The 12,454-nt window shown below is 39.1% G+C and overlaps 1 protein-coding gene across 18 annotated transcripts in view; it reads left to right on the plus strand.

Annotated features, from left to right (window-relative positions):
* Window positions 1-12,454, plus strand: part of phldb1b (pleckstrin homology-like domain, family B, member 1b) — a 167,899-nt gene that overhangs the window by 3,658 nt on the left and 151,787 nt on the right. For 16 of the 18 annotated variants that reach the window (XM_034239910.1, XM_034239911.1, XM_034239923.1 and 13 more), the window contains exon 1: window positions 11,650-11,745. The exons of the other annotated variants lie outside the window; for them this stretch is intronic. In XM_034239910.1, coding sequence (XP_034095801.1) covers window positions 11,665-11,745 — 81 coding nt within the window. In that variant the 5' untranslated portion in view covers window positions 11,650-11,664. Of the gene's footprint in view, window positions 1-11,649; window positions 11,746-12,454 lie in introns of those variants that run through there. 18 annotated transcript variants of the gene reach the window in all.

Genomic DNA, 12,454 nt, shown 5'->3' on the forward strand with positions numbered 1-12,454 from the left:
TTCAGACAGAGGGGGAAAAGAGGTGATGCAGCCAACCCGGTATCACGGTGAGACGTGAACATGTGACGCTTTACCATTGCTGGGAGACGTGAAGATGTCACGGTTTCGTCTTTTCAAAACGTGAAAAGCGTGACAGCAACACGGTATTGTTAACCCATGTTAACCAGTGGAGAAATAACCGGAAATACCAAGCAAATGCTACCCCGACGTAATGATTTATTTTTTAATAGTCACACTCGATTACAGCGATTTTCTTGTTGCCCCAGCTGGTCGACACCTCTTTTAGCATAAACAAAGGCTACATTAATGTATTAAATCGATGTTAATCCGTGCGTGTGGATGTGGAATTAACGGACGTGACGTTGTGCGATTGAGTTGCCAAGCAACAGCTTCGGTTCATGTTAATTTACAAACTATTCAACTACAACCGTAGTTATATTTAAAAACATGTTAGAAGGCCTCACGAAATACTTTAATGCACATTAAAAATGTAAATGTGAAGGAATGTGTGTATAACAAAATACATCGGTCATTAAACGAAACCGGAAACAGACGTAGGCAAGATCCTCAGCTCGATGATTGGATGGTTATCCGCAATGCATGCTGGGATTTGGTGTTTATGTGATGTGAAATCTGAAAACGTTTTTTAAAAATACAATAATACTTTATTCCGAGTGTGCTTGCTTTACTCTTTGAAAGTCATCACATAACGGCATTGTAATACACGGTTCGGCTGCATTAAATATGACATATCTGCCGTAGTTCTCTATTTATAGAGCCCTGCTGAGAAGACTTCTGGACAAACAGGAGAACTGCCGCCAAAACTGAATACGTGACGTTGATCATAAATATATAAGCAATTATACAACATCTTACATTTCTTTTCACACAATGCGTCTCCTTGCAGTATCAACACTAATTCGGCTGACTTTTATATTTGATCCAATTGGTAGATAGGCTGTATTTAAACCATAACCGTGCAGAGCTGATAGAAAGGGACACCTGGTGGTCAAAGCACGTTATTGAATTGTATTATTAGATATTAATAGGATCTCTATAAAGTTTATTCATTACTCGTTATTCTCTACTAATAGTTCATTAAAGACTGTATATAATGACTAGTTTGAACATCCCTTTCAAGATTTCAAGATTTTATAAGCTAAGGTTTATTGACATATCATATTATACACAACTACTGTGTAGTTATGCAATGAATGAAAAGCTTGGGTCGCAGGTTCCTCAACAGTGCATTACAAGACATCTATCAATATGTGTTTATACTCCACCATTAAACTGTCATTCTGCACATATCTTATACTATCTACATACATCTTATAAGAGTATAATACATATGTATAATATCAGTTTAATAATAAACAAATAAGTGCTTAAACATAGTTAACATTGCAGGAAAGCAATATATTAGACGTTAAGTACTTTGTCAGGCTTAATATTTATCTGTAGATACAAATGTCACTGTGTGCTGTGTGCTCTGCATGTGTGACCATTAAAGAATCAGAATCAGAATACCTTTATTAGTTCCACAGAGGGGAAATGTGCAGCGTTACAGCAGGAAAGAGCCACAGACAGCTTAGTGTTGCATATCTTACATGCGTTAAAAAAGTACTAAGTTAGAATAAAATAAACAATATGCTAAAAAAGTACTAAGTTAGAATATATTAAACAATATGCTTAAAAAAAGATAAAAAGTTACATAATTTTCAAAAATACAGATCAAAAACAAAACGGCATATATATTGATTTAGTGGCCAGGTATAAATTACAGTTATTAATGGCATATATATATATATTGCACATATTGCACAAAGTTGGTTTGTATTTAGCAGCAAGGGGTGTTATAATCTGTGTTGTGGTGTGTGTAGGAGGGTCTACAAGGGGCAGTGCTGGTTGTAAAGTCTGACCGCTGCAGGAAGGAAGGACCTGCGGTTTCAAGAGGGTTTCATCCCTCCATATTCTTCTTAAAGCTTTTTTCTTATTCAAAATAAGACCTTAACCTAAAGTACTCTTTAATGTTTAAATTAAGCCTTATTAGTTTGTCTGTTTTGCACATCCTCCTATTAATATCTAATAATAAAATAATACAATTCAATAACGTGCTTTGACCACCAGGTGTCCCTTTCTATCAGCTCTGCACGGTTATGGTGTAAATACAGCCTATCTACCAATTGGATCAAATATAAAAGTCAGCCGAATTAGTGTTGATACTGCAAGGAGACGTATTGTGTGAAAATAAATGTAAGATGTTGTTTAATTGCTTATATATTTATGATCCACGTCACGTTTTCAGTGCCTCATGTTTGTCTAGAAGTCTTCTCATCAGGGCTCTATAAATAGAGAATTACGGCAGATATGTAATATTTAATGCAGCCGAACCGTGTATTACAATGCCGTTATGTGATGACTTTCAAAGAGAAAAGCAAGCACACTCGGAATAAAGTATTATTGTATTTTTAAAAAACGTTTTCAGATTTCACCTCACATAAACACCAAATCCCAGCATGCATTGCGGATAACCATCCAATCATCGAGCTGAGGATCTTGCCTACGTCTGTTTCCGGTTTCGTTTAATGACCAATGTATTTTGTTATACACACATTCCTTTACCTTTACATTTTAATGTGCATTAAAGTATTTCGTGAGGCCTTCTAACATGTTTTTAATATAACTACGGTTGTAGTTGAATAGTTTGTAAATTAACATGAACCGAAGCTGTTGCTTGGCAACTCAATCGCACAACGTCACGTCCGTTAATTCCACATCCACACGCACGGATTAACATCGATTTAATACATTAATGTAGCCTTTGTTTATGCTCAAAGAGGTGTCGACCGGCTGGGGCAACAAGAAAATCGCTGTAATCGAGTGTGACTATTACAAAATAAATCATTACGTCGGGGTAGCATTTGCTTGGTATTTCCGGTTATTTCTCCACTGGTTAACATGGGTTAACAATACCGTGTAGCTGTCACGCTTTTCACGTTTTGAAAAGACGAAACCGTGACATCTTCACGTCTCCCAGCAATGGTAAAGCGTCACATGTTCACGTCTCACCGTGATACCGGGTTGGATGCAGCACAGGCAGTATGAGAACAATTAAACTTGTTTTGAACATTAAAGCATGGAAACATGTCACAGTAGAGGCACTAAATACTAATATGAACCTGAAAATGATATGATCTTTAGATTAGGTGATATAATTGATCATATAAACCTGTATTTTGGAATATATGTATACATGATAAGATGGTGCAGAAGAGATGTCCTACTGTATGTTCACTTATCAACTTAGAGTTAGGACAAAAAGCAAGTCAAATTCAGCAGTGCCTCCTGCACAGTAGTGGGTTGAGAGGTTCTGTCTAAAGGAACCAACACTGACCTTTACACATGGGTGGATTGCAAGATAATGGGCCCCTGGGCACAGACATGTTAGCGGCCCCTCACTCTGTCTACATATACAAGACACCTACGATTAAATAGTTTACTTTTAGTCATTTTAAGTATCTTTGTCATTAATCTATTTGTAATAATTTTACATCTTTTTGTGGTGGTTTTGTAATCATTTTGCGATTTTACCCTCAGATTTTCGGGGTCTCTTTGTGGTAATTTTGTTATTTTAGATTTTCATGTAGTAATTTTGCGATGTGTTTGTGCCTCTTTGTAGTTAATTGCATTTCTGTGATGACTTTCATAAAACAATGTATTACAATTGATCCTTTTCATGGTATCTAAATGAAATATTTACATGCATTTATGAAAGGCATGCTCTGTTGTATCCTTCATTCTCATGCAAGGCAAAGTCCCTTGAAAGGACACCGAAGCGAAGTAAGGCCTTAAAACAAAAAACTGACTTTTTCTAGATTAACTCTTAAATCATGTCACAAGCACGGAACACTTTCAAAACTAAAAAGGTTTCCTGAAACTTAAAAGTTGATTTCTTTCTAAATTGGCTTATGAAGTGAAGTGAGTGTGGATCTTGAGTGTCAGGCAGAATGTATGAGGGGGGTGTGAGGAGAGTAACAAACAAAGGTCCATCAATCCTGTGACTTAGGCTACTTATCAGAAACTCATGAAGTTGCTTACACTGCGCACAAATGCCCAATTAGAGCTCTGGTACATGTATTTCTAGCATCACATAGCCTTTGCAAATGGTTGTTTGGAGCACCATAACCTACATTAGAACCATGCAGGCATGGATTATACTTTTCTGTTCACCTTACGAAGGAACCATGTTGTGCTATTATGTACTGACCTGTCTGTATTAAGAGCAGAGAGAGACAGAGAGGATATTGGGTGAAATCTGTACCTGTGTTTGGAAATTCCTCAGTGTGAGCGTTCAAACAGCAGCAGGTCAGCAGCTCTTTGTTTGTCTCTCCTCACACCCCCTCATACATTCTGTCTGACTCTCAACATCCACTCAGTTCACTTCCTGAAACCAAGATCTGTCAAAAAAACCATCTAAAATAACCATTCTTATGTGACCTGTTGTAATGATGCTAATTGACTTGCCTTTTATAGGGGAATTTGTGGGATCATGGGAATTTGTGTCTACTACACAATTGTAGAATTTCCTTAGGTTGAAAAAATTGTTGAAAAGATTACAACAAATATCACATAGGTCTTTGTTTTGAGACGTTTTAAAAGCGAAAATAGTCACATAGTATACCTTCATTAAAGAAACAGTGTCTCTTATGCACATCAAATGCTATAATCTTTGCAGAAAATAAAGTCATTTAGTTTAATCTAAATAGTTTATTATCAAACGTTTATTGAAAGTAAATGCCATATGTGTTGCCACTGATTTCTCCTGAGTGTTGAAGCAGGTCACATGATCAACAGTAGGTGGCACTAGTGTCCTTCTGTCCCCCTGCTCTCTGTCTCAAACACCACCATAAAGAAAATGCCTGCAGCTAAACTCAGTAATCCTTCAGAACAGCAGCACTCCCAGACTGTTGTCTCCATAAATCCCTGCTGGCCGTCGTGAAAACACGGGAACAACATGTCAAGTTGAGAGATGGAGCATGACATGCAGATTGACGTGGAAGTTATTGTAGGAATCCTCAGTCACTCTGTGATAGTGTTGTTCAATGAGATGTTTCTGTGGTGGCACACAACAGAGCCGCAGCTTCCTTCAGCATGGCCCCGGGGCCTGGGTGCAACATGTGGGAGTCTGATCCCCCACTCGTCAACTGCAAGCACATCCTGGCAAAAAATGATGACCCACTTCCTTCAAAAATCTTTACATTCCTCCCCCCCTGCCGGCCCGGAATCGCTGGGTAGTTGAATGTGCATCCCGCGCAGATACGTCCGAGCTTTTTGTTGCCTGAGTGAGATACTCCAATCATCTCAAAGGATCAAGTCAGCGCCCATCGAGGGGCTTTGATGTTCATAATGAGCGCTTCCCTCAGCTCAGCCCTGCAGCGCTGCACACTGTATGTTTCTATAAAGGACCTGAATGGCTGCGTGGGTGCTGGTGTGGAGTATGGGGAGGAGGGGAGCAGAGCCAAATATGCTTTTCATTAAAGATGAAAGGAGAGAGAGCTTTTACTGTCTCTGACGTCTGTTTATGCTAAGTGGAAGGGTGTGTGTGTGTGTGTGTGTGTGTGTGTGTGTGTGTGTGTGTGTGTGTGTGTGTGTGTGTGTGTGTGTGTGTGTGTGTGTGTGTGTGTGTGTTCACATAAAAGATAAATGTACCTTTGACCCCCGGTGGTTTACCTGCAGGCTGGTCACACTGCATGTCTGGTGCTTTTTTACCGCTCCAACAAGGACATTTGAGGCGTATTGCCGTGTCATGTTGCTTATCGTCTCTCCATGCAGACACATCCATACAAAGGAAACTTCAAAGATGCACTTGTTGCTTCTTTTTGTACATTCCCTGCATGATTTCTTTAGTTGCTTAAGGCAATCTTGTTGTTGCGGGCTGAATACTGTGATGTGACACTGTCAGACTGCCTTGATTTAAATTCATAGTTGAATATAATTCATTTATAATTGTGTCAGCTCTTTGATTTTGTATTAGTGTTAGTCCTGTGTTAAATGTCCATTAACCCATGAGAGATGTGTTCTAGTCTCTTGTGAAACCAAAAGCTACATTTTGGTTTTGTTTATGTCATGTGATGTCACGTCTCTGAGTCACATGACCGTAAATCCAAAGTTTATTTCAACCCAAACCGTGATCCTTTTTCTAAAACTAACCAAGTGGTGTTGCTTCGCTGAACCTCTGAACCGGGAATTGGATTGTTGAATTTAAAAATGGAACCTGGAATTGCAATGTGGAATTGGAACCTGGAATTGGAACATGGCCTTGGAATAATGAATTGGATATGAAGCCTGGATTGGGAACCTGAACTCGTCCTATGTCTTTAGCACAAACTGTCAGCTGAGAAATCCAATTTGAATATATAGATCTACATCCATATTTGAAATGTGGAATTGAAACCTAGAATTGGAACCTGCAATTTCGAATGTGGAATTCGAATTGGAACCTGGTCATTGGAATGTGGAATTGCAAGTGGATGTCAAATTGTAACCAGGAATTGGGATTAGAAAATTGACTTAAATGTGGAATTGGAACCCTGAATTGGATTAGAAATGGAACCTGAAGTTTGAATGTTAAACATAACCTGGAATTGGGCCACTGAGTCACATGACCTTATGGCCAAAGTTTATTTTAACCCAAACCATAATCTTTTTCCTTAAACTAGCCAAATTGTTTTTGTAGGTTTACTAACTGCAACGCAAGGGCCAATAAAACAAAGGGACACTCTTCCAATGCACACACCAGCCAGGGCGTAAAGTCAGGGTATTAATGGCCCACTCCCTGCTTCGTATCCCATACCTCTGACCCTCTTGCTCGGAACATGGCATCTTTGAACTCAACCCTCATTCTAGGTTTAACTGCACACCTTTTCATTTTCGTGCATCTTGCAAGGCTGTGACGCTAATCTGGTGAAAAAATCTGTTGGCAGAAACATGAACCCCACAGCAAAGCACTATAAAAGCATGGTTTATGGATGTCAATAGGAATCAAAGTATATTTTCAATAGAAGTGTGAACCAGCCACTATATCCTGTTGATGAAATACATAAATACTGATGCTATAGGAAGAACAGGAGTCATGCATTGTTGTAACTTTGCTAAACAATTGGAAATGGTGGTCAGACATTGCAGTAGTGATTAACAATGCTATTGCAGCAGCTATCTGTCCTGATGTGGAAACACAGCTATATGCCGATGACACTGTGATATATGTGCATGCCAATACAAAGCAAAAGGCTGCTGATAAACTGACCTCAGCTTTAGTGCTGATCACTACACCGCTCCTGTCTTCAGCGTAATGTCAACAAAACAGTTGGAATGTTTTTCACAAAAAGAAAATGCAACATTGTGTCAAATATAAGCATCTCAGGTGAACATATTAACATTGTGCCTCAGGTTAAGTACCTTGGAATCATTATTGACTCTAATTTAACATTCAAAACACAAGTCAAAAAAGTGACCCCAAGAGTTAAGTTTAGCCTAGCAAATTTTAAATACATAAGAAACACAATGACATTGAATTCTGCCAAATGATACATGAATGCCATGATCATGTCACATCTTACATACTGTCTCACAAGCTGGGGGCAAACTAACAGCTCCACACTGAAGCCACTAGCAACCCTGTACAAGCAAACCCTCAAAGTACTGGACCAGAAACCTAACCGCTCCCATCACTGTACCATCCTCAACAAGCATAACATCCTGAGTTGGGAAGATTTAATAAAGTATAGGAACATCGTTCTGGTGTACAAAATCCTGCATAATACAACCCCTCCACCTCTTAACTCATTGGTTACTCAACGTAACAACACCAGACGGACCACTAGAAGCTCCACACGTGGCGACCTATCAGTCCCATTCAGGAAGAGTACTTTTGGTCAGTCATCATTCTCGGTCACAGCAATACAAAACTGGAATTCTCTACCCACTCAAATCAAAGACATACATACACATACCACCTTCACAGCTCACTTCAAAACATGGTTCACTGAGAACTACACCTGTCTGTGTTGGATGTGGCGTGAGTGTTACATGTTGTGATCATGGATGTTGCCCCTCGTTTCTGTTATGTGATTGTGATGTGCTATATGTGACATGTGCTGTATGTAGTAACGTGTGGTGTTTATTGTTCTCTTTTATCCTCTCTTATCCTTTCACCTGTATCTACTTGTCTTTCATCCTTTTTATTTAAAAAAAAAAGAAAAGTTTACAACTAATGCTGTTGATATATTGTGATTTTAAGGGTGTCTATTACCATCTGGACAACAGCTGGAAATTAGCCATGTCGGCTAAAGCTGCTCCATTTACTGTTTTTGTGGCAGTTCATCGATAGGGACTGTCCACGACACTATAAATAAATAAACTAAATCATCTGTGCATTTTAAAGTGTCTGCTAAGGAGACTACTTACTTCCAGCAGCTGCCATAACTACATCAGTTTGACTACGCCAGCCAGTCTTTGGTTGGGATGTTTTTCTCTGGTACAGCCCAGCTGTGTTATTTAAGCTGACAGAGAATGAGTATACTTTATATAAAGAGATAGGTTAGAGAGGAACCACTTTGATGAGAGTATGCATCTCTCCTTGGCTTCACAAAGTACTGTAGATTCTGAAAAACATTCTTACTTTAGCCCTTTTTTAAGCTATGTCATGTGAATCCGTTTTTTTAGTATTGTGAAAGTTTGATTTCACTTTTGTGTATCCACTCTGTTACATTGTGGATGTATATATTTGTGTGGCCCCATCCTTGAAATGGACTCTCTCAGGACATCATATTCTATTTATGTAGATTTTCTATAGCATAAAGCCAACATAGGGGTCACTGTCAATAACATCTGCAAATGTTCTCTGATGGCAACAATCACATAAAACGTATGCGATCAATTCTTTAGTAACCCACAAAATCCTGAACACACTAAATATTTGCATTCGTTTTTCTCCCACTGGTCCTGCCCTCAGCCCATAGACTTTTCATTGTGATGACGTCACAGATTATCAGAGTGGTAACTGACTGTGTTTGCACTACAAAGTGTCCTTCAAAGGTGTAAAAGACCTCTTTTATAATGAACTATGGAAAAATACTTTTTGGGCCACAGGGGGTTAATCATTGCAATACCATTAGCTGGGAGACTTCTGTTCTGAAAACTAGTTTGGTTTCGTACCTAAGGGAAACAACTTCTACAGTTGTTTTAACCTTAACCATGATATTTTTCCAAACCTTACCTAGTAGTTTGGTTGCACAAACAGGGTTAGCACTGCATGGGCTAGCACATACTGATCGCTCCTGTTGCTAGACATCCATAGAAAAACGCTGGAAGATTCCCTAATAACTTTTCACAAGACATTATACGAGCAGAGGATACATTGCACAGGGACATGCAACATCCTCCAGTGTATAGTCTCTTGTCAAAACTCCCAAATATAATGTGACTCACAAACAGGTGACAAATAAAAAAAAAAAGATGTTAGGTAGACTAACATTACAGAGGATGTTTTCATACAGGGCACAGAGTAGATGATGTAGTTGGATCAGTTTGTAACTTGTGTAAATCATATTCATGCATAGTCAATATTGTCAACCCACCTGAGTGATGTGCAGCGCTCTACACCACCATCAATATAACAACAACTTAGGTCTTTTGAGTACCTGCATATTTTCATGTTCTTTTACACATGTACAAATGTTGATAGTTGTGCACTTCAATACTATTTCCAAACCCTACATTTAATGTCTTTAAAGGGGACCTATTCTGCAAAATCCACTTTTGCATGTCTTTTATACATCAACATGTATGTTTCAGAGTGGCCTTTTATTGTGGCCAGCCTAAGGTACACCTGTGCAATAATCATGCTGTCTAATCAGCATCTTGATATGCCACACCTGTGAGGTGGGATGGATTATCTCGGCAAAGGAGAAGTGCTCACTATCACAGATTTTTTCAGATTTGTGAATAATATTTGAGAGAAATGGTTATTTTGTGTATATAGAAAATGTTTTCGATCTTTGAGTTCATCTCATGAAAAATGGGAGCAAAAACAAAAGTGTTGCGTTTATATTTTTGTTCAGTGTAAAAACCTGTCTGAAAATGAGCTGATCAGATTTTGCCCACTTTATGATGTCATAACGATTTTTGGGTTGTGTAACCATTAGCCAATAACCAACCAAGGTAACCCCCCCCCCCACCTTATCACCTGAATCTCCTCCTAGAGCATCCTAGGTTATTTTTTAACCAAATATCTCTCAGAGGGGCGTGGGGAGGGGCTCCTTATTTTCATCTAAAGTAACAGACAGAGAATCAGCACTTTGGAAACAGGGCTGAAACAGAGGGGATTATGGGAAGTTACAATGATCTGTTTGGTATTTGGAGCAAAACACTTCAGAGACATGTTTTGTATATATCTGAGACCTATAATATATTGATGAAAAACAGTATAATAGGGAAACCTTAAATTATACATGTCCTTGGAACAGAATGTAAATTAGAATAATTATTTCTTCTTTTTTTATTGATTTTCACTTATATCAAAACAGAACAGGGCACATGAAAATGCAGATGTGTGATTACATTTGTACCACAAATCAAAATGTCATTACAGTACATATAATGTGCAAGCATATATACATGCACATACAAATATATATACATATTCATACACACCCACATAGATGCACTTAAATAAATAAAATTAAAATAAACAGTAAATAAAAGGGAAGGTCGGGGGGGGGCTTTGTGCAGTCAGACTGGCACAGGGGAGTTTGTTAAAATAGTCCAGGAAAGGCTGCCAGAGCTAGTATTTGTTAACACATGGCTACGATACCTCAGCTCGTAAATTAGAATAAACCAGCGTAGAATCGACCTCACGCTGGTGAGTTGAACAAGTAGGAAAATATGACTCACAGTAGTTCCAGTGTGAGAGAATAAATGCACTTGTTTCCACTCTTTTTCACAACCTTGTTTACCTTCCAGTCATGTTTAAGGTGAACATTTCTGCAGCTATTCATGAACAACGCAGCACTTCATTATCCAAAAGAATGAGCGCCTTGTGTCAGCGTGTTGGGGCGAGGCTGACCGGACAGGAACACCTCAGAGAGAGAGGGAGAGAGAGGCGTGTGTGTGTGTGTGTGTGTGTGTGTGTGTGTGTGTGTGTGTGTGTGTGTGTGTGTGTGTGTGTGTGTGTGTGTGTGTGTGTGTGTGTGTGTGTGTGTGTGTGTGTGTGTGTGTGTGTGTGTGTGTGTGTGTGTGTGTGTGTGTGTGTGTGTGTGTGTGTGTGTGTGCGTGTGTAATGGCAAGAAAGAGAAAGGGAGTGAAAGAGAGAGAGGGAGGGGACTAGCAGCAGCAGACAGTGTGTGTCAGCAGCCACATGGCTTTAGCCCAGTGTGTGTTATGACAGCGAGAGACTGTGTGTGTGTGTGTGTGTGTGTGTGTGTGTGTGTGTGTGTGTGTGTGTGTGTGTGTGTGTTCAGAAGAGGCAGTGAGTGAGAGACCCTTACGACAAAACAGAGAGAGAGGAGGGGGGAACACAACAAAGAAAGGAGCTTCCTCTTTGAATCCTAGTCAGAGTTTTGTATTTTTCTCTGCAGCAGTTTATGCACCCATCTCGTCTTTATGAGCAGCAGCAGCAGTGTGTTTAGTGCTGTGGTGTTACTGGACCACCCCACCCAACACACCCACCCACCACTCCATCAGGTAAAGTAGACACTTGACACATTTCATGTAAAAAGGCAGAAGCTTCTCATAATGTCAAACAGAACCAAATGTTACAGAATAGGCACATCATTTGGTTAAAAGGCAACAAAATGAGTTTCTGTGATACATTTTTGAATAACAATTACTCAATTAATACGTTACTAACGCTTGATAAGTTATGGAGGTGGCTAATGTGCTGTACATTTTTTTATCCTATTGTATTTTTGCCCTAGTTAGAGTGACATTTGGTTATGTTGTCCAGTAGTTTGATACAGTGTAATAACTATGAGTGCTACTACTATCATTGACTAAATAAATGAGGTCATGAGAATAGGGTTGGTAGTTTTGATTGGAGGACGTACAGTATATGAAATGTTCCATACCCATACTGCATACTGTATGTGTTTTTACTATGATAAACCAAGAATGTATCCGTAAACCTTAAAAATAACCATGCTGCTCATATTAATCAGAAATCATCCATAGAAGATTAGCACTGTATTTGTCCTGGGTGGGATCTTCTGGATGTTTCTTCAGTATGTCCTTTATCAGTAGCAGACACAATAGTGTAGGCTGTGCTGGTCAGGTGGATTCTGCTCACTGTAATGACGTAGATCGTTGAATTTCAATACAATGTTTGTGATATCAAATTGATGTTAGCATAGTTTTAGCTTGTTATGCTAGCTATGTGAGCAAAATCACGTGTCTG

The sequence above is a fragment of the Gymnodraco acuticeps genome, unplaced genomic scaffold (assembly GCF_902827175.1).
Source record: "Gymnodraco acuticeps unplaced genomic scaffold, fGymAcu1.1, whole genome shotgun sequence".
NCBI classification, from domain to species: Eukaryota; Metazoa; Chordata; class Actinopteri; order Perciformes; family Bathydraconidae; genus Gymnodraco; species Gymnodraco acuticeps.